This window comes from Penaeus chinensis, chromosome 11 (assembly GCF_019202785.1).
Source record: "Penaeus chinensis breed Huanghai No. 1 chromosome 11, ASM1920278v2, whole genome shotgun sequence".
Lineage (NCBI taxonomy): Eukaryota > Metazoa > Arthropoda > Malacostraca > Decapoda > Penaeidae > Penaeus > Penaeus chinensis.
The window spans coordinates 16,934,910-16,954,634 of record NC_061829.1 but is presented as its reverse complement, the minus strand read 5'-3'; the positions used below and the strand labels follow the sequence as shown (position 1 = coordinate 16,954,634).

The following is a 19,725-nucleotide window of genomic DNA, read 5'->3' as shown; positions in this document are numbered from 1 at the left end:
GTTTGAGATGTATCGATATAATGAAAGCCTGACCAAAGTATCACTAGTGTCAATGTAAATAATATAACAATAAATGTAAAAATTAATTTCATGTGAAGAAAAAGTCTTGCTCATGTACTGATCTTATGATGCCGCATTTTCTCCCTAAACGGATATTTGCTTAATCTAACTAGTAACAACTTGTACTTTGTAATATGTAAAATGTGAGCGCCTCTTATCATGTTACAAACTATTTTCAAGCCAAATGTGTCCTAAACCCTTTTCCAACAACACGTGTTATAATATCAAGATATACAACCTTAAAGGATAACACAAAATACACCATCAGTTTTTAATTAAGTACGAAATTGTATATATGATACTATTTATTTGTGGTATCTTATATTATAATCTGGTATTAGATTAACAGAATTTTCAGAGATTTTAGTTTGCCTTTAAGTTATTACGTTTCTTGTACGTAAATGTTCCAACGTTAATTCTGGATGAGTATTAAAATTTCAAACCGCTAATTTTAAATATATAAAAAGGAAATTCCATGAAAATATGCCATGAAAAAGCAATTATAATAAGAATTGAACAAATCCTAATGTTTCTCCAAAGAATCACCTGGTAATCATGGGTTAAAAGCCGTAGGAAAAGGAAACAGAAAATGACAATGTGGCACATCAGCGGTTTAGTGTAGTTCCCGGAGTCACCGCTAGAGGAAGCACGTGGTCGGTCGTCGTTGAAGCAGGCAGGCGGAAGACCGACATTTTTCATGGTTTTATAAGTGTAGAACTAATGTAAGTATTCTCAGCTTATGCATTTATCGTGGCTGAACAATTCTTAGCAGTGTCTTTGTTAGGTAAAGTCTAGGATATTAGTTAGGATGCTTTTATTTTGCTCGCCTGTGTTGGAGGATGCGGCTTACTACGCCATGTTTGTTTGGCCGACGCTCCTTGAACGAGTTTTGCCTTTTGCTAATTCCTCAACTAATTTACGTGAGACTTGCCAAATTTATTACTTTGTACTTACTGTTTGGGTACATTTATTAGTTAGTCAGTCTTCAGAAACCAACGAATTGAGAATGGAGGTGTAAAATGCCGCCTTGCATATTGCGCGACTAAAGCCGTTTGACCGCGAGGGTTCGTAAGGCGGCGTCGGCCCGTCCGAGTGCATCTTCCTCAAAATGCGAAGACTATTCCATGAGCTCTGTCTGTCTAGTTGGCCGACATAAGTATTTAGCGGCGAGGCGATGGGATCAATCCATTTTTTTCTCCTAATTTATGTAAATGACGGTAGCAGCATCTCGGAGTTCACTTTTAGCTTGGGAGGCAGAACTGTAAAACTAACTTTCGTTTATCATTGACAGTTATATTAACATTGATATTTTACCATGCATTGTTTAGAACAATGGAAAGATTATTGTTGGTAGCAGAGGTGCTCTTGCAGCATTTTGCAACATCATCCTGAATTTGACTCAGCAGGTGGAGTAAGTATTGTTGAGGTTGTAAACAGCAAATTGAAAATTATGGTATACCACTTTGGGTATTTGTTACCGAGAGTGACGAGCCCTCCTGAGATGAAGTCACAAAATCAGGGTATCCTGCAAACCCATAATTCAAACTTAACCTTTCTTACCTTCTATTTCTTCCTTAGATGTGGGGCAAGCCCCTACAGACAATACAGATGTGAATCAATTTCTACCCAGCTAAGGCAAACAAACATCCATGTAAATTTGGTTAAATTTCCACCTATGACACTCGGGTCTTCCCTGAGAATGTTTATATCATCAGATTTGTTCCCATTTGATGAGAACGAATCCTTTGATAATTTCCATTGCATTTACTAGCCAACATTATTATTTGATGTGACCCCGATAGCAGGGGAGGGCATGAAGTAGATCGGGGAAATTATGGGGTAAAACAGTCTGAAATGAGAAGAATAGAGTACAGGAATGTGTAAAACAAGTACAAAAGAGAGATTAAAGTCAGCCAATGAAACTGTGGACCGACACCAACTTTTTAAAAAACTGGGAATCGAACCCATCGTTTGGTAAAAAACTACAGGGTTTCATATAATCCAGATGGTAATCGTACAGTGCGTTATAACCTATAAACCAACCAAACCTTAACCCTTTAGGAATTATACACAATAATTTATATATTCCCAGGACCCCCCTGTGTATTTTGACACTTTTGTATACTTAGAAGAATTGGGATCCTATTACAAGTACTTAGGTGCCTTAGGGTACCGAGCCATTAAGCACAAATATCTTTTAAAGTTTTCAGCATACTTCATAAAGAAATACCATAACCCACACAATTATTAGAATCTTTAATTTCCTGGCAGTAGCTGTAGTAGTGACTGCCATCTACTAGGGATCTGCAAATGAGGCACATACAGCAGGTGACCCAGTCAGTTTGTAAGCCAAGAACCTATGAAATGCTTGTCATTTTTGGGTGAAAATAGTGACTAAATAAATCTGCTTACACTTTGCCTTGTACTATATGAATGTCCAAAACTAAAATTGCTCTGAAAGATACAAGGTCAAAAAAGTAATTGTCACAAAGTAAAATGGTATTGCTTAAACTACTTATTTAGAGAACTACTTAACCCCTTGGTGACGGGTGTAGAAAATTTTCTTTTTTAAAATATACACTCTGGTAATCATGGCAACGCGCCGACTTTAAGCACTGTAGTTCGGTACATCAAGCCGAATCACTGATATTTTATTTGACAGACAATTGCCAGGCAGTCTGCAAGATTTGTATAAAAATGTATGTACTTTAGCTTTGTAAGCCTTTGCTAGAACTAATGAAATGAAGGATATTAGGTCAGACTAAAATAGTTTGTCAATCATGGCTGGAGTTAGAGACCCCTTCCCATGAGCATCTTTCCATGCTGGTTCCACATCATTCCTATTTAGTGATGGTCTCCATGCATTTCATCCTTCTTCCTCGTGCTCCATCATCTACTTTCATTCTTGCTAGACCCAGACTATATCCTCGACATATCCAGTGGCCATATTTTCTTAGTTTTATGAGAGTATATAGGAAGTAAATAAAAAAGTTCATGTAACTTGACTTACCCTAAAAGGGAACCCAAAGTCATCCTTACAGTAATTAGGGAGTTTACCACAAGCTTTCAGAAGGAAGTAAGGTGTACAATGCCCCAGCAAGAATTAGTTCATTGTAAAAAGAATTTCAGGCAAATTGTTTTGGAAGAAGCAAGGCTGAATAGATTGTAGTTGCTATATTTTTGTCAGGTGGTTATCAGTTAGAGAACCTTAAAGTCAGACAAAAATAAAAGTTACAGATTGACACTTATTCCTATATCAATTCAGCTCTTCTTATTCGTTTCTTATCTCCTCTTTTCTTTCTCCTCCTCCTAATTCCTCCTTTACATAGCATAGATACTTTCCATGGCCTCCTAAAGTAAGGCTGTTTTTTTTTATTAGACTTTATTGGACTTGACCCCTTCCCGATGGGTCATGCAGTGAGGCGTCAAAACAAACCGCAACAAGCTGGTGATTTAGCTTGGATGTGGTAATATATATGCCTAGCCATCCCCCAGGACCCCTGTGTATTTTGACACTTTTGTATACTTAGAAGAATTGGGATCCTATTACAAGTGACCCCAGAAAGCCTCAAACTTCAATACATTAAATCAGTACTTAGGTGCCCTAGGGTACTGAGCCATTAAGCACAAATATCTTAAAGTTTTCAGCATACTTCATAATGAAATACCATAACCCACTCAAAGTTGGCGTGTTGCCATTGATCTCCAGAGTTTTTAAAAATTTTCTTCAACTGTCTCTAAGGGGTTAACAAGTAATTGATTAATAACTTGCACGACTTTTACCATTGTAATGTTGATGTTAGAGTTGTCATCATGACAGTAAATCGAGAATAGTAGGAAAGTATGTAAAGTGAAGTCTTTCTACTACCAAGGACACATGCCTTAAAAGAATGTGTGGATGGACCTATGTCCAATGGGTTGGGATTATTATGAGCTAGGGAGCTTGTGAAGTTCCTCCCATAGGTCAAGAACAAAAATAAATTGATAATTGGTTATCATAGTTATTTGTTTCTCTTTTTCAGAAGGAAGTAAGGTGTAAACATGGCGAGGGTGTATGTTGGAGGTTTGCACTATAACTGTCGTGAAAGAGACCTGGAAAGGTTTTTCAAGAGGTATGGCAGACTTCGTGATTGCCTTATCAAAAATGGATATGGCTTTGTGGTGAGTATGCTGGGATGTTAGTGTCATTGGGCATATTTGCTTTAAAGAAAAGATATAAATTCTCTCTCTGTCTTCTCTTTTTTTACTGATCTTATTTTGAACTTTACAGGAGTTTGAAGATGAGAGAGATGCAGATGATGCTGTCTATGAAATGAATGGAAGAGAATTGTTAGGAGAAAGGTGAGTTAGTCTCCCAAGTATGACATAGTTATGATTATGATTATAATGTATCACACATCATTTGGCATTGTGTACATTATTAGTCAAAATAATCACATCCTGTTATCATCCCTTTTATATAATCTCTTTCCTTACTTTTCCTCTTTTGATTTTAAAGTGACTTCTGCATTTTGCTTTGTCCCATGATGTATAATTTTTCTCCACTTTCAGGGTGACTGTAGAACATGCCCGTGGACTTCCAAGAAGGGGTGGTTATGGCTTTGGTGGGGGTGGTGGGGGTGGTGGCGGCGGCGGCGGCGGTGGTGGTCGAGATCGTGACCGAGATCGTCGACCAGCTTGGCTTGACAGGTAGGTTCTTATATCAATATTTGGCATATATTGAAGTTTTAAAGATGAAGAGCGAAAAAGCTCTGAAATATGAAATGTATAATTTTAAAAACAAAAAAAAAATTATTTCCATGGAACCTATTTATAAATGAAATATTAGGTATACAAGCTTTCCTGAGAACTGCTGTTTCTGTATTGAAGCATAGATTTTAAGTACATTCGTCTTTTTTCTTTTCTCTCTATAAAAACACTTTATACACTGTGCGTGTGTAGGGGCGTGGGCATGTGTGCAAACCTGAACAGATTTTACTTTTAAAAATATTGTTACTCAGTATATTGTTACAGACTTTAATGTGGTTGTATTAATGAATTGTATTCTGCTTTTAATTCTTGGGCCAAGTTAATAAATTTTAATAATTCATATAATTTCCATGTTTGATATGGAACACGGTTGATGTATTGGTATAAACCAACTTATTGATGTGGAGTGCACTTGGGATGATTCAACTCTTATCCAAAACACTACAGTATCACGAGAAAGACCTGAGATTTAAAAAGTACTTTTTATTATTATTAATGTAATTATTATTTATTTATTTTTCTATATTTTGATATAAAAGCAGCATTAACTAATTTCTGAAAATGAGAGTATTCTGAATCACTTTTATAATGCTGACTTCTGTAAAGCCACATGTTTAGAGGGAATAGTGAGTTCCAGGAAATTGTTTGTTTACATAACTTTTTATGCATTGAAGGAAATACAATATTCTAATGTGGCTTATGTTGCTTCATATATGGCGACAAAAAATAAAAATACACCAACTTTAAGCAGTGTTGGTACTGGTTTTATTTATTATTTTCATTTTATTATATTTCCATCATACATTCCCCTTATTTCAGTTTTCAATAAATTGCTGTGGCTTTCTAACAGAATGATGATATAATAACACTTGCAAAATACTCCAAATGCAAAACACACTTCACAGTGCTATAACATGCCATAAGCATTACTTTCTAGATTGAGAAGAAGAGTGAATACTATTTATCTTGATGTTACAGTATATTGATTTTTGGATATTTATTCTTATCAGCTTTTTTGTTGCCAACTTTTTCCCTATTGTCCATTGAGGCAAGTTTTCTTTAAAGATCAGATCAGTAAAATGTCTTATGTCTTACATATAATTTTTTATTTTATTATTTTTGTAGGTTTTCTTCTTGCATTCTTTCTTAATTTCATTTATCATGAATTCAGATAATTCAGATTTTTCCATGTTCTAATTATGATTTGGAAAAGGTTAATGTTAGATCAGAAAAAGCTTTCTCTCTTCTGCTTGCTTATCTGTACACTAAATACTACTGTTTAATTAAATAAGTTATTTACAGTGAAATAGATGTGGTGAAAGTAATTTTTGGCAAGTTACTTCCATTATTATCAAAGAATGACCCTCAAGTAGGATTTTTACTTTTTGTAAAACCACATTATTCACTATTGTTAAAGAGCGAGTTGGAGTAAGCCAAGTGACCTTCACCGCAGGTACGGCCCCCCAACGAGGACACCTTACAGGGTCATTGTTGAAAATCTGTCATCTCGCATCAGCTGGCAGGTGGGTCTTGCTTATGTTTTTTTTCTTTTGAATTAATTTAACCGTTTTTCTTTCCTTTTTTTGTTATTTTATTTTTATATATTTTTTTCTATATATATATATATTTTTTTTTTTTTTTTTTTTTTTTTTTTTTTTTGTCATTTTATTTATTTATATTTACAGATTGACAATAAGGAGGGGATATACCCCCTTTTTCATTGACAGAATTGTGTGGGTGTTGGTGTCTTTGGTAGAAGGATAGAAGTGGACTCTCATGAGAGATTTAATGTGTACATTTTCCCTCACAAATTGGAGTTCTCTCATTTGATACTGTAATTTCTTTACTAGGTAGTTTTCTTGAATGTAAAGTTTTTCAGGTGTATAGCTTGTAAAGCTAGTTGAATTTCTGATAGTTGGAATGATGTTGAAAACTGTTTTCTGAACTTTGAATAGTTATCAGTGTTAAATGATAACTTGATGGTACAACTTAATTTAATGAAAAGATGCCTATATTGTGATAATACATGGACTTGTGCACACCACACTTTACACACAACACCCATTCATATTCACATTGATGCATACACATGGAGTCACTCCCTCATGTTTGTATACATATAAACAAAGACGCACGCAAATACAGTTGTATGTATGTGCTAGTGAGACTACAAATTGCTACATTTAATTTTTATTCTTACATTATATTATTTTATTGTTTTTTCTTTTCTCTTCTACACACAATAAAGATTGTGAATTTCAAGAAGTTGGTTAAACGCAATTAGTTTTTTTTTTTTTTTTTTTTTTAATCAATCCACATAATTCTCATGATTATCATCAATGTTGTCATCATGTTATTGGATGTTATTAAAATTTTTCAGTGACTGAAAACTCGTATTTATCATTTCATTACATCATCAGTGTGGTGTGCAGTTTCACATTAACAGTAATAATTAGCATCGGTACCTAAACTTTATATTTTTATATATTTTATCATTATTATTATTGTTTTCTCTGACAACATTTATCAGCTTGTTTTCATAGTACTTGTTTTTGCTCCTCATAGCAGTAGTATTGCTGCTGTAGATGCTGGTGGTGTCCCTTCAAACTTTCTAGTTTTCTCCCTCTCAGATGTTTTCCCAAAATATTGCCATAAGATCAAAATTTAATTTTACACTTTTTCGTTGGTGGTATTATTTGTTGTTATAACTTATTATTACTTCCTTTGTCTTCATTATTCATTTTATTTTTTTGTTAATACCACCATGATTTTAATGTATGCATAATAATTATTTATGTAATATTGGTAACCTTTGATATTTGTAAAATGCTTTCTTAGAGGATTTTTTTTTTTTTTTTTTTTTTTTTTTTTTTTGGCTTTCCTCTTAATCTCTTAATTTCATTTTATCAGCATTGTATCACTACTAACACCATTATTGCTGTTTTATAGTCATTTTTAACCCCTTGGTAACGGGTGTAGAAAAACGGAAAAAAAAAACCGCTCTGGCGAACCACGGTAACGCGCCGACTTTGAGCGCATGAGTTCGGTACATCAAGCCGAATCACTGCCTCGGAGCGCTTTGGCGCGCCGCCGCGGCGTACAGCCGCACGCCACATTTCGAGCGGTTTGTTTTGATGTCTATAGGTGTGACCCGTCAGGAAGGGGTTAAGTGTTACTATAAAAAGATGCTCGTAATTAAGTGCTTATATTCTTGTTATTTTTTTAATGCATACTGTTTATTAATAGTACTAGTAGTTGTGGGAGAGTTCAACTAATTGGTAAATGATAGACAAAATGTAAAAATCTTTAATGTACTGTATTTTTTTCAACAGTCATTTATTTGGTTGGTAGAGAGAGTTCACCATTTCTAGAATTGTGCAAGAGGTCTCTATCTATACATAAGTATACTATTTGTATATAGCGGTTTGATAAGTTTTGTGTGCGTGTGTGCTAGAAATAGATTTTGCAGAATGGGTTAAGTCGGTATTTCTTATAGTTCATGATATTTGAAATGGAAGGTAATGGTAGTTTAGGGCTGTATGGTTGTAAATTTTTGCTTTTTGAATTACAAAAGCTGAGAGCAGTGTTGTATAAAGTGATAGAAATATATAATAAACTTAGGAGAAAATGTTTTTACTGTTTTACTAAAATAGTTTTATGTAGTGAACTTGAAATCTTTTTCTTAATTCTTATTTATATTTCCACATTGATAACCTCTTTTATGGTTTAATTGATAAAGGATAATGAAGTTTATTAGTATTAAGAGAAGATCGTTCTTTGAACTTTATATTTTCATTTACAAATGTGTGTGTGTTCTGTACACAGTAATGATCTTTGGATATTTTGCCTTTCTAATTTTTTGGGGGGAGAAGACAACTTTTCTATTCCAGGTGTTCACCATTTTAAGAAATAGATAAGTGTTAAACAAATAAATAAATAAATCTTATTGGAACTTGTTAATCCACTTGGGTTTGTACATATTTTTAGGGCAAAAATGATTGCCAATGTATTTAAACTGCACATCATGGGGGGGAAATGATAATACTTATTTTTCTATGTTGCATGAATAATTTTTGTATGGCATTTTCCAAAGAGTGTGTGTAAACCCTGCAGATAACATACAGCTATTCCTCTTTTTTGTCTTAGGTGGAAATAAGTTTATTTTGTAAGTTAATATGGCCTTGGATAAGTATTTATTTAAGCTTTATTGAATGAGCTTTGTCTTAAGTACATATTTCTGCATTGTGTCTTGTGTACATGAGTGAGATTAATGCATGCAAGCCCATAGTTTCTATAAAGGAACAAACACTTGAGCTGATTCATATGCACATATACAGAAAACACATTCACACACAAATACACACACACCCTTTCACACACACACACACACACACACACACACACACACACACACACACACACACACACACACACACACACACACACACACACACACACACACACACACACCCTTTCACACACACACACACACCCTTTCACACACACACACACACACACCCTTTCACACACACACACACACACACACCCTTTCACACACACACACACACACACACCCTTTCACACACACACACACACACACCCTTTCACACACACACACACACACACCCTTTCACACACACACACACACACACACCCTTTCACACACACACACACACACACCCACTCACACACACACACACACACCCTTTCACACACACACACACACACACACACACCCTTTCACACACACACACACACACACACACACCCTTTCACACACACACACACACACCCTTTCACACACACACACACACACCCTTTCACACACACACACACACCCTTTCACACACACACACACACCCTTTCACACACACACACACACACCCCTTCACACACACACACACACACCCTTTCACACACACACACACACACCCTTTCACACACACACACACACACACACACCCTTTCACACACACACACACACACACACACCCTTTCACACACACACACACACACACACCCTTTCACACACACACACACACACACCCTTTCACACACACACACACACACACACACACACACACACACACACACACACACACACACACACACACCCTTTCATACACACACACACACACACACACACACCCTTTCACACACACACACACACACACCCTTTCACACACACACACACACACACACACACACACACACACACACACACACACACACACACACACACACACACCCTCTCACACACACACACCCTTTCACACACACACACCCTTTCACACACACACACACACACACCCTTTCACACACACACACACACACACACCCTTTCACACACACACACACACACACACACCCTTTCACACACACACACACACACACACCCTTTCACACACACACACACACACACACCCTTTCACACACACACACACACACACACACCCTTTCACACACACACACACACACACACACACACACACACACACACACACACACACACACACACACACACACACACACACCCTTTCATACACACACACACACACACACACACACCCTTTCACACACACACACACACACACCCTTTCACACACACACACACACACACCCTTTCACACACACACACACACACACCCTTTCACACACACACACACACACACCCTTTCACACACACACACACACACACACACACACCCTTTCACACACACACACCCTTTCACACACACACACACACACACCCTTTCACACACACACACACACACACACCCTTTCACACACACACACACACCCTTTCACACACACACACACACACACACACACCCTTTCACACACACACACACACACACACACCCTTTCACACACACACACACACACACACACACACACACCCTGTCACACACACACACACACCCTGTCACACACACACACACACACACACACACACACACACACACACACACACACACCCTGTCACACACACACACACACACCCTGTCACACACACACACACACACCCTGTCACACACACACACACACACCCTGTCACACACACACACACACACACACACACACACACACACACACACACACACACACACACACCGTCACACACACACACACACACACACACCCTGTCACACACACACACACACACACACACACACACACACACACACACACACACACACACACACACACACACACACACACCCTGTCACACACAGTCGCACATAGTCGCAGACGAATGAATGAATGAATGAATGAATGAATAAAGAGAAAGAGAGAGAGAGAGAGAGGGGGAGAGGGAGGGAGGGAGGGAGGGAGGGAGGGAGAGAGAAAGAGGGGGGGGGGGGGAAATCTTTCACTATGCCCCCCATTGAGTGACACCTGTGTTCATATTATGTTGTTGACCATGATGTGACTGTGACTGTGTGCGTGTGTGACTGGAAGGACAGCAAATCTCTCAGAGGTGGTTATGTTTAAACTGAAGTCCTGAAAAAACAGGCCTTATCTTTAAACTATTGTTAAAGTACAGGATTGTCTTTGCTATCCTCCTCCTCCCTCCCTCCCTCCCTCCCTCCCTTCCTCCCTTCCTCCCTTCCTCCCTCCCTCCCTCCCTTCCTCCTCCTCTCCCTCCTCCTCTCCCTCCTCCTCTCCCTCCCTCCTCTTTCTCCTCCTCTCCCTCCTCCTCTCCCTCCCTCCCTTCCTCCTCCTCTCCCTCCTCCTCTCCCTCCCTCCCTTCCTCCTCCTCTCCCTCCTCCTCTCCCTCCCTCCCTCCCTCCCTTCCTCCTCCTCTCCCTCCCTCTCTCCCTCCCTCCTCCTCTCCCTCCCTCCTCCTCTCTCTCCCTCCCTCCTCCTCCTCCCTCCTCCTTTCCCTCCTCCTCTCCCTCCCTCCTCCTCTCCCTCCTCCTCTCCTTCCTCTCCCTCCCTCCCCTCCCTCCCTCCTCCTCTCCCTCCTCTCCCTCCCTCCTCTCCCTCCTCTCCCTCCTCTCCCTCTCTCCTCTCCCTCCTCTCCCTCTCTCTCTCCCTCCCTCCTCTCCCTCTCTCTCTCCCTCCCTCCTCTCCCTCTCTCTCTCCCTCCCTCCTCTCCCTCTCTCTCTCTCTCCCTCCCTCCTCTCCCTCTCTCTCTCCCTCCCTCCTCTCCCTCTCTCTCTCCCTCCCTCCTCTCCCTCTCTCTCCCTCTCCCTCCCCTCTCTCCCTCCCTCTCCCTCTCTCCCTCCCTCCCTCCCTCCCCTCCTCCCCCCTTTCCTTCACTTTCTCTTTCTGTCACTCCATCCTCCCTTTTTTTTATCCTCCCTTCTTTTCTTGTATTGCACACATGTTATACCTTATTGAGAATGATCTCTGCTTAACTTTACTCACCATATTTTATCAAAACTTTATATTTGTTGAATTTTTAAAAAAATGGTTTCTTATGTTTTTTTTATGCTTCCTTCATCAGTTGACCTTTAACCTCTTGGTGACGGGTAAAAAAAAAAAAAAAAAAAAAAAAAGTTTTGGCGATCAATGGCAACACACCGACTTTGAGCGCCGAATCGCCGCCTTGTAGCGCTCTGGCGAGTCGCCTCAGCACACAGCCGCATGCCACATTTCGAGTGGTTTGTTTTCACGTCTGTAGGCGTGACCCGTCGTTAAGGGCTTAATTTTACTATAATAGTTAGAATGGTAATGAAAAGTTATCATATGGTTAAAAGCAATTGGTATTGGAATGCTGAAGGCAAGGCATAAGGTATTTTAAGTATGGAATGGCTTGTTTATTTATGACAAAGACAGTTCCATAGTTTTTTTTTTTTTTTTTTTTTTTTTTTTTTTCCCCCCAGTTTTGCTTGGTCATCTGTGAAATATTTGTTGCATTAAACACTACATTACCTGCTATTTCTGATAAAAAGGGGATTTTCAATGGTAATTCAAAGGGCTCTCCAGTTTCAACGATGTTTAAGTTTTGACAGTAGACATCATACGGAAGTGTGTGATGTAAAACAGTTAACCCATTGGATCCGGATGCTTCAATGACATCATGGCCCTGAAATTCAGGCATTAGGCTTACTTGAGCAGCTACTCTGCCACGGGCACACACAGACACTTGTGCTGTGACAAGATTTGATGTCTCCTCTTTGCAGTGTTATTTTCTGTCTGTGCACAAGGGTTTTGAGCTTATTTTGCTGTTTTCCACTGTCTATTTGTCATTTTAATTTGCATTATTGAGAAGGTAATAGACTACTTTGCAGAGTCCATATCATATCTCTAGGTATCCCATAGGTCAATAACAATAACACTTCATTTGTGTAATTCTCTTTTTTTTTCTTTTTTTCCATAACATTCCCTTTTCTGTAATACAACCTGTTGTGCTAGTCAAGGCAAGCAGGAATAGGATCCTGAGCATGGAAATGGCGTCCTTCCTGGAGCCGGTGCTCTTCCAGTCAAGGTTCATAGATGGTACTTTCCAAACTCGTTTATTGATGGGAACAATGCAGAAGCCCCTTCCTAAATGCTTTGAGTCTGATCACCTAGAGCCTTGTACACTCATGGCAAGTCATTCCCATCGCCTTAGCCTTCAGGCAAAATTCTTGTGATGGTATGTTCCCATCACCCACCCCTTAAACAAATTTTCCCATGTCATATGAAATGTCACCTGCCCCTCAAGCCAAATACTTCCATGATGTGATGGTCAGATCATCCAGATCGTAGGGGTTAATTACACTAGAATTTGGACTTTCTGAGTGTAATTAATGCTAGTAACATGTTACAGATCATTTTTGGTAGAAAAGAGCATATGCTCTCAATTTTAAGATATTTGTAGCCCCCAACACACTGATGTTGACCTCCGTACAAAGATATATGGGCCTTCATTTTTTCCAACTATTTATTGTAGTCTTGAACATACAGCCTTCCTTGCCCCATTTTAACGGGTCTTAGTCCAAATTTCATTCTCCTCTATCCCTATCATTGTCAGAATTCAAGAGATGTTCCTTCTCCTTTCTTGTGCCTCTTCTCTTCCTCTTTCTCCTCCAACACACTGGCCTCTTCTCTTCCCCCCCCCCCCCCCCCCCCCCCCAGGTGAAAAGTGTAAAACATGTAAGGCACAGGTATTTCAGGACCATTGATATGTAGCTGTTAATTTGAAATGTTTCTGAGTATTCAGTTATGTTCTGACATTTTAGTCGAAAATTTCTGTTTAGCCTAGTTGGAATTGACCAATTTTTGCAAGCTCATAGACCTTTTTTTTTTTTTTTTTTTCCACCCATACCCTTACATATGCTCATTTTTATATCTTTGTATGTATCTCTCTCTCTTCTCCTTCCCTCCCTCCCCCTACCTTTGCCTGTCATTCTCTTCCTTTCCCCTCCTAACTTCCCATAACTCTACCCCATCATCTATTCACCCCCTCTTCTATTTTTTCCATCCCTTATACACTTGTGCAAACACAGTCAATTGATGCTGGTAGGGCATGTAGTTTGTTTGCAAATAGGTGGTTCTACAAGTGTTAGTCATCAAGGAATCAGTTATTAAGCTTACTACAAGACTATACTCTTTACCCTATTCGTTGACTTTTATGAAAAGCTTTAGTATTGTTGTTCACCCAACGGTGACGGGTGAAAAAAAGTCCCTGAGAATTTTAAACTCTGGAGATTTTTGGCAATGGGCAGACAATGGGCACAGGAGTCCACTACATCAAGCCGAACGTCCCACTCCAAGCACTCTGGTGCGTCGCCACACGTACAGCCTACCCTGCAGACCGAGTGTTGTTATGACGCCAATAGGCATGGCCCGGGTAGCGTCGGGTTAAGATTGTCATTTATTTTAATATTAATAAAGATCATGGTATTAACAACTGAACTTAGAGAATAGGATAAACAGGTTAGGTGAGGGAGGCCTAATAATTGATTCCTTTTGAAACCATCTATGTTTAAATGAAATTGACAAACTACAGTGGACAGTTCATGTACCCAGCACCAGTGGGTTAAGATTGCAATAAGGAAAAGCTTTGATCTATGATTTTATTTTTTTATTTATTAGTTTTATTTTTTTAAATGTATGAACTTCTAAGTGAAATCTTTACAAATAAGTTCAGTTTAGATCAGTCTGTGTAATAAGCATTTCTGATGATCCTTTCAATAACTTGAAATATCAACAGTAAATGAGAGCATATCATGTTTTAATGTCTGTTAATCAACTTTTTAAAAATTTTGTTACTATACTGTGAAGGGCTCTATAAGCTGTCCACATTAGTTTTACTTACTACTTGCTTTTTTTAATATCTGCCAAGCAATATAGTTAATCGCAAACCTTATCTTGATCTGATAAACAAAGAATATTTTACATTCCAGAACATACTATTACCTAATGCATACTGGCATTTCTGTACACCAGAAGAATCCTCTTATTTGTATCTGCATATTTGCTTGGAATTTATTATCTACTTTCCTGTCTATAGAATGTAAATCATTTTCTAAGTAAATGCCAATTCATTATATATTTTGTTTCATAGACTTGCGGTATTGTTAGTGATACTTAACTACTCAACAATTCAGTGAATGTTAATGACGTGCGCTTCAATACTTGAAGAAAGGTTGTTTTAATTCATGTATTATTTTCATTATACTTATATATTTATTCTATTTATATACCCTCTCCAAAGGAGGGGAGACACTGTCATGGACTGTGAGCATGCATGCTTCATTACCTCTGATTGGGAATTATACTTAAAAGCTTTAAGCATGGTCAGGTTACCCTTAGAAAAGAAATATTTTGAAGTTTGCCAGGAAAAGGACTTATAGGAAATGAGTAAATAACTTCCAAAACCACTGAAATATCAGTGGAAAAATATACCATGAGGTCAAAGGCTTTTTACTAGGCATGGTCGATGTTCTTCTTACAAATGTGTACATGTATATACAGTATATACGATTCTAGTAGTGATTATGTGACAGCCTCAAGACAAATATAAAACAACTTGCAATAAAGTTGGATAATTGTTAATTGAGTAGGAGGATGGTCATAGGTTTATTAATATTCTAGTTTGAATTCAGGCATGGTAGTGGTAAAGAAGATAGGGTATTAAGATGGAGAAGAGTCACGGATATTTATGAGTAATGTGAAATACTGAAACTCGTGCTGCGCTCTATGTTAAACATTCCGCCTATGTTTTAAGATGGCCCCCCCCACACCCGGTGAGTGAGAAGTAGAGGTGGACGGGAGAGGCCGGGAGGTTACCAAGAACAACCCGGACGTACCCCTGCCGTCCCACACTGTCCCAGGGGGCCGGCCCGTCCCACCCAGCTGGACCGAGGGCCTGACCAATAATCTGCGTAGCATGAGTTACGCCCACGTTAGGGTATAACTACCTGCTGTTGCCTTCATACATGATTATATCATCAGTGGTTTGAGAAAGTCCCTTACTTTGCTTTCCTTATTTCCTCCTTGGTTATTGTTTGTATGAATGCTTGCTCTAGTTCTGTGTTGTAGCTGAAGCATCATCTCTCCTTAACACTTAGCCTCCCCATTAAGCCAGGCACAGTGGCAGGATGTCTCACAAGTGAGCTGACAGAGTAGGGCAGGGTTGAAGCATGTTGGTGATTGGCCAATCACAGCTCATCTGCCTGGGGGAAGTCCACCCAGCCAACAATATGGAAGGCACATTACAGGAAGGCAGGGAAGCTGACACAGTGCATGATTGTATATGCCAGATACCTCTTCATCTACCTCTAGCTCAGGAACTTGTTCACTGGAAAAAAAGCTTCCTTGAAAATTAAGCTTTAGATAGTCAGGTGAGAAGAGTCCCTTGCTGAGACAGTGACCTTCTGAAATGAAGCATTATAAACACTACTCACAGATTCACTTTAGGTCCCTCATATAGGTTTTCATTTTAACCTCTGGTAGTAAGCTTTATTTTATTTATTTATTTTTAGTGTAAATGGAATCATTTAATAATTTGTTTAGGAACTGATTTTCTAATTAAAATGTTTTTTCTTAATCTGCTGCAGGATCTCAAGGATTACATGCGCAAAGCAGGAGAAATTACCTTTGCAGATGCCCACAAGCACCGTCGCTATGAAGGGTAAGTGAAATTTTATTATACATTTTAAAAGTACAATGCAGTAGAAATTACTTGTTTTCTGCTGATGCTTTTACTTTTTATTTATTTAGTGCATTAAGTGTAGTGTAGTGTGAAAGTTAGTTAATACTATATACATTTATTTTATTTTTTCTTTTTTCTCCTGCTAGCGTTGTAGAGTTTGCCACCCGGTCTGACATGAAGCGGGCCATTGAAAAGTTAGATGATACTGAACTGAATGGAAGGAGAATAAGGCTGATTGAGGATCGACAACACTCCCGTTCCCGCTCAAGATCTCGCAGGCGATCTCGATCTCGTTCACGATCCCGCAGGTCATATTCAAGATCAAGGTAAGTGGGTCATCTTCAATGTGATGTTACTGAAAAAGTAAAATTTATGACAGTAAAAATGAGTCCATGCCAGTCAGCATCAATGACATTTCTACTAATACTGTAATATGCTTCCAGATCAAGAGGTAGGAGTCGTTCTCGTTCAAGGTCAAGGAGATCAAGAACTAAGTCACGATCAAGATCCAGGTCTAAGGATTCTCGGTCACGGTCACGATCCCGATCCCGTTCAAGGTCCCCTCGCTCACGTTCGAGGTCAAAGTCACGATCTAGGTCCAGGTCAAAGTCTGTGTAAGTAGCAGTCCTTAAAAGCTGTTAAAATAGCTATTGACATCTATTCACAAATTAAGAAGTACAGACTTCTTTATGAAGCTAATTTTGTAATTATGTTTACAGAGAAAGAAAGAGGTCAAGATCAGGTGGAAGAGACAGCCGTTCACGTTCAGGCTCTAGAAAGATGTCAGAAGAGCCATTAGATAAGCCTAAGGAAATGGAGACGGCTCGTTCTCGCAGCAGATCCCACAGTAGATCACGGTCTAGATCCCGCAGCCCAATAGATAACAAGAAGGAAACTTCACGATCTCGATCCCGCTCACGGTCAAGGTCACGATCTCGATCACCCTCTGCTTCACCACGTAGACGTGACAGTCGCTCTGGATCTCGTTCAAGGTCACCCCAGGAAAATGGACATGACCATCCTGAGGATGAATAATGAGTATGGTCATTATGTATAGACACAAAATATTTAGTTTAGACCAGTGTTCCTAATGAAGCACATTTTGGCCAGATAATATTATTGAAGAAAATTGCTAAGAGTATTTCAACAATGACAGTAATATTAAGATTTTGTTGGTGTCTTTGTTGATAAGTGTTTGTATTAGATATCTATATATTTTGTATGTCTTGTATGTCTGTCTGTATGCATATTTGTATGTATTAGTTATATATATATATTTAATACACACACTTCAAAACATTTTACTCTTTGCCATAGTTCTTCTAAGGGAACACTTGCATATTGGCATTTTTAGAAAAAATGTTTTTACAAAAAATAAAAATAAAAATAATAAAATTGAAACCATGGAATCAGGATATAGCATTGAAAATTGTATTTTATGCACTACTGCTATTTTACATTTCGTTATGCTTCTATGTATAAGAAAGGTTTTTTGGAGTATGTGAACTAAATGGGTTATTTTTTTGTGAAACACCCACGCTGGTCACAATATTAGATGGTAAGTCCAGTGGCACTGGGTAGATATGCTGTAAACAATTCAGAGTATTATCAGTACTTTGGAGTAGGTCATGCTTGGTTGTTAATTGAGCTCTCCTTTCATACTATCTGCCTTTTTCAGTAGATATGGAGATGGATAATTTTACTTGAATATTAGTATGTTTATATCAAGAATTTTGTACCATCATTTTCTTGAGTTTTCTTCCTTGTTCTCTTTATGATTTTGAAAAGGAAACGAGAAAGTTGTGGGGATTTCTTTTTTATAATTTTCCCCATATTTAAGTTCATATATGCTGTGGTGTACTGGTTTGTTCAAGATAGTACAAAGAAACATCTTTTGGACACAATAAGTTCTTGTGTTAAGATTTGATGGTGAATATATTGTATTCCCTTATGACCCACATACATTATTTAGGGAGTTGAGATTCTTGGTAGATTGTCGTTGTTATTCAAAATTTATTAAGTGCCTTTGTTTAAAAATGATCTCATGCATTGAGATGAAACCAAATATTAGCACCATGCATCATGCTCTTAAAAATTCCTGGTTGTCTTTATAACTAAAATCTTTTTGTGGTGTGAAAAGGTGTGTGCTTACAACTCGCAATGAGTGTATAATGTAAGCAATTATGAAGTTGCTACTTTTGTCTAGATTTATGATTGTATGTATAGGGATTTTTTTAGAAAGTGAGTGACACTGGAGATTATTATATGATTTTGTAATTATTGCATATTCTAGCATTGTTTTACCAAGGGTATATCGTACAGTGTATGGAGAAACTTGTGTTTGATAGGCAGGTAACCAAGTGTTTCAACTCCAGTTGTCATTATACAATAAGATTCTCGTGTAGCCATTGATATATGGCAATTTTGAACCGAAATAAAATAGATGTTACCAAATTTTGTTTTTCCTTGTACTTTTCTTTCTTACGAGCTCATGAATTCAGTATGAAATGTAGTTACTCCTGCCTCTCCACAAAGTTATTATGAAACAGAGGCACTGCTAAACAAAATCTAAATTCAGCTGTCATGCATAGGGCCATACAAAGTTTTTTACTTGTCAGTTCATCTACCCAACCAATAGCAACTAGCACATTTATTTTGCTTTTAACCATTTACCACATTATCCAAAGATTTTCCTTATTACCATATAGAGACATTATCCTAAAGTTTACTCAAATAGTTGGCATGCAGTAAACTAATACTTTGAGGCATCCTTGCCTGATCGTGAGGTAATATTACCCATTTATTCAGGCCTAAGAACATTACCT

General features: G+C 38.2%; 1 protein-coding gene across 2 annotated transcripts; it reads left to right on the top strand.

The window, feature by feature from the left end:
* The first annotated feature begins 630 nt into the window (after window positions 1-630).
* Window positions 631-19,354, top strand: LOC125030350 (serine/arginine-rich splicing factor 5-like). Of its 2 annotated transcripts, none has more exons than XM_047620346.1 (9): window positions 631-782; window positions 4,083-4,221; window positions 4,331-4,401; window positions 4,612-4,749; window positions 6,263-6,332; window positions 16,806-16,879; window positions 17,047-17,226; window positions 17,344-17,514; window positions 17,620-19,354. In XM_047620346.1, exons 2-9 carry the CDS (start codon window positions 4,102-4,104, stop codon window positions 17,933-17,935), a joined length of 1,140 nt encoding a protein of 379 aa, XP_047476302.1. In that variant the 5' UTR covers window positions 631-782; window positions 4,083-4,101; the 3' UTR covers window positions 17,936-19,354. The 2 variants fall into 2 exon arrangements, with proteins under 2 accessions (XP_047476302.1, XP_047476301.1); XM_047620345.1 differs by having other exon boundaries at window positions 6,227-6,332.
* The last annotated feature ends 371 nt before the right edge of the window (window positions 19,355-19,725 follow it).

Excerpts from the sequence above, each read along its gene's own strand:
- LOC125030350 (XM_047620345.1), top strand. The coding sequence starts at position 4,102 with ATGGCGAGGGTGTATGTTGGAGGTTTGCACTATAACTGTCGTGAAAGA. Across the intron at positions 4,750-6,226 it reads CGACCAGCTTGGCTTGACAG|AGCGAGTTGGAGTAAGCCAA; the intron begins GTAGGTTCTTAT and ends CTATTGTTAAAG. Across the intron at positions 17,515-17,619 it reads AGGTCCAGGTCAAAGTCTGT|AGAAAGAAAGAGGTCAAGAT; the intron begins GTAAGTAGCAGT and ends TTATGTTTACAG.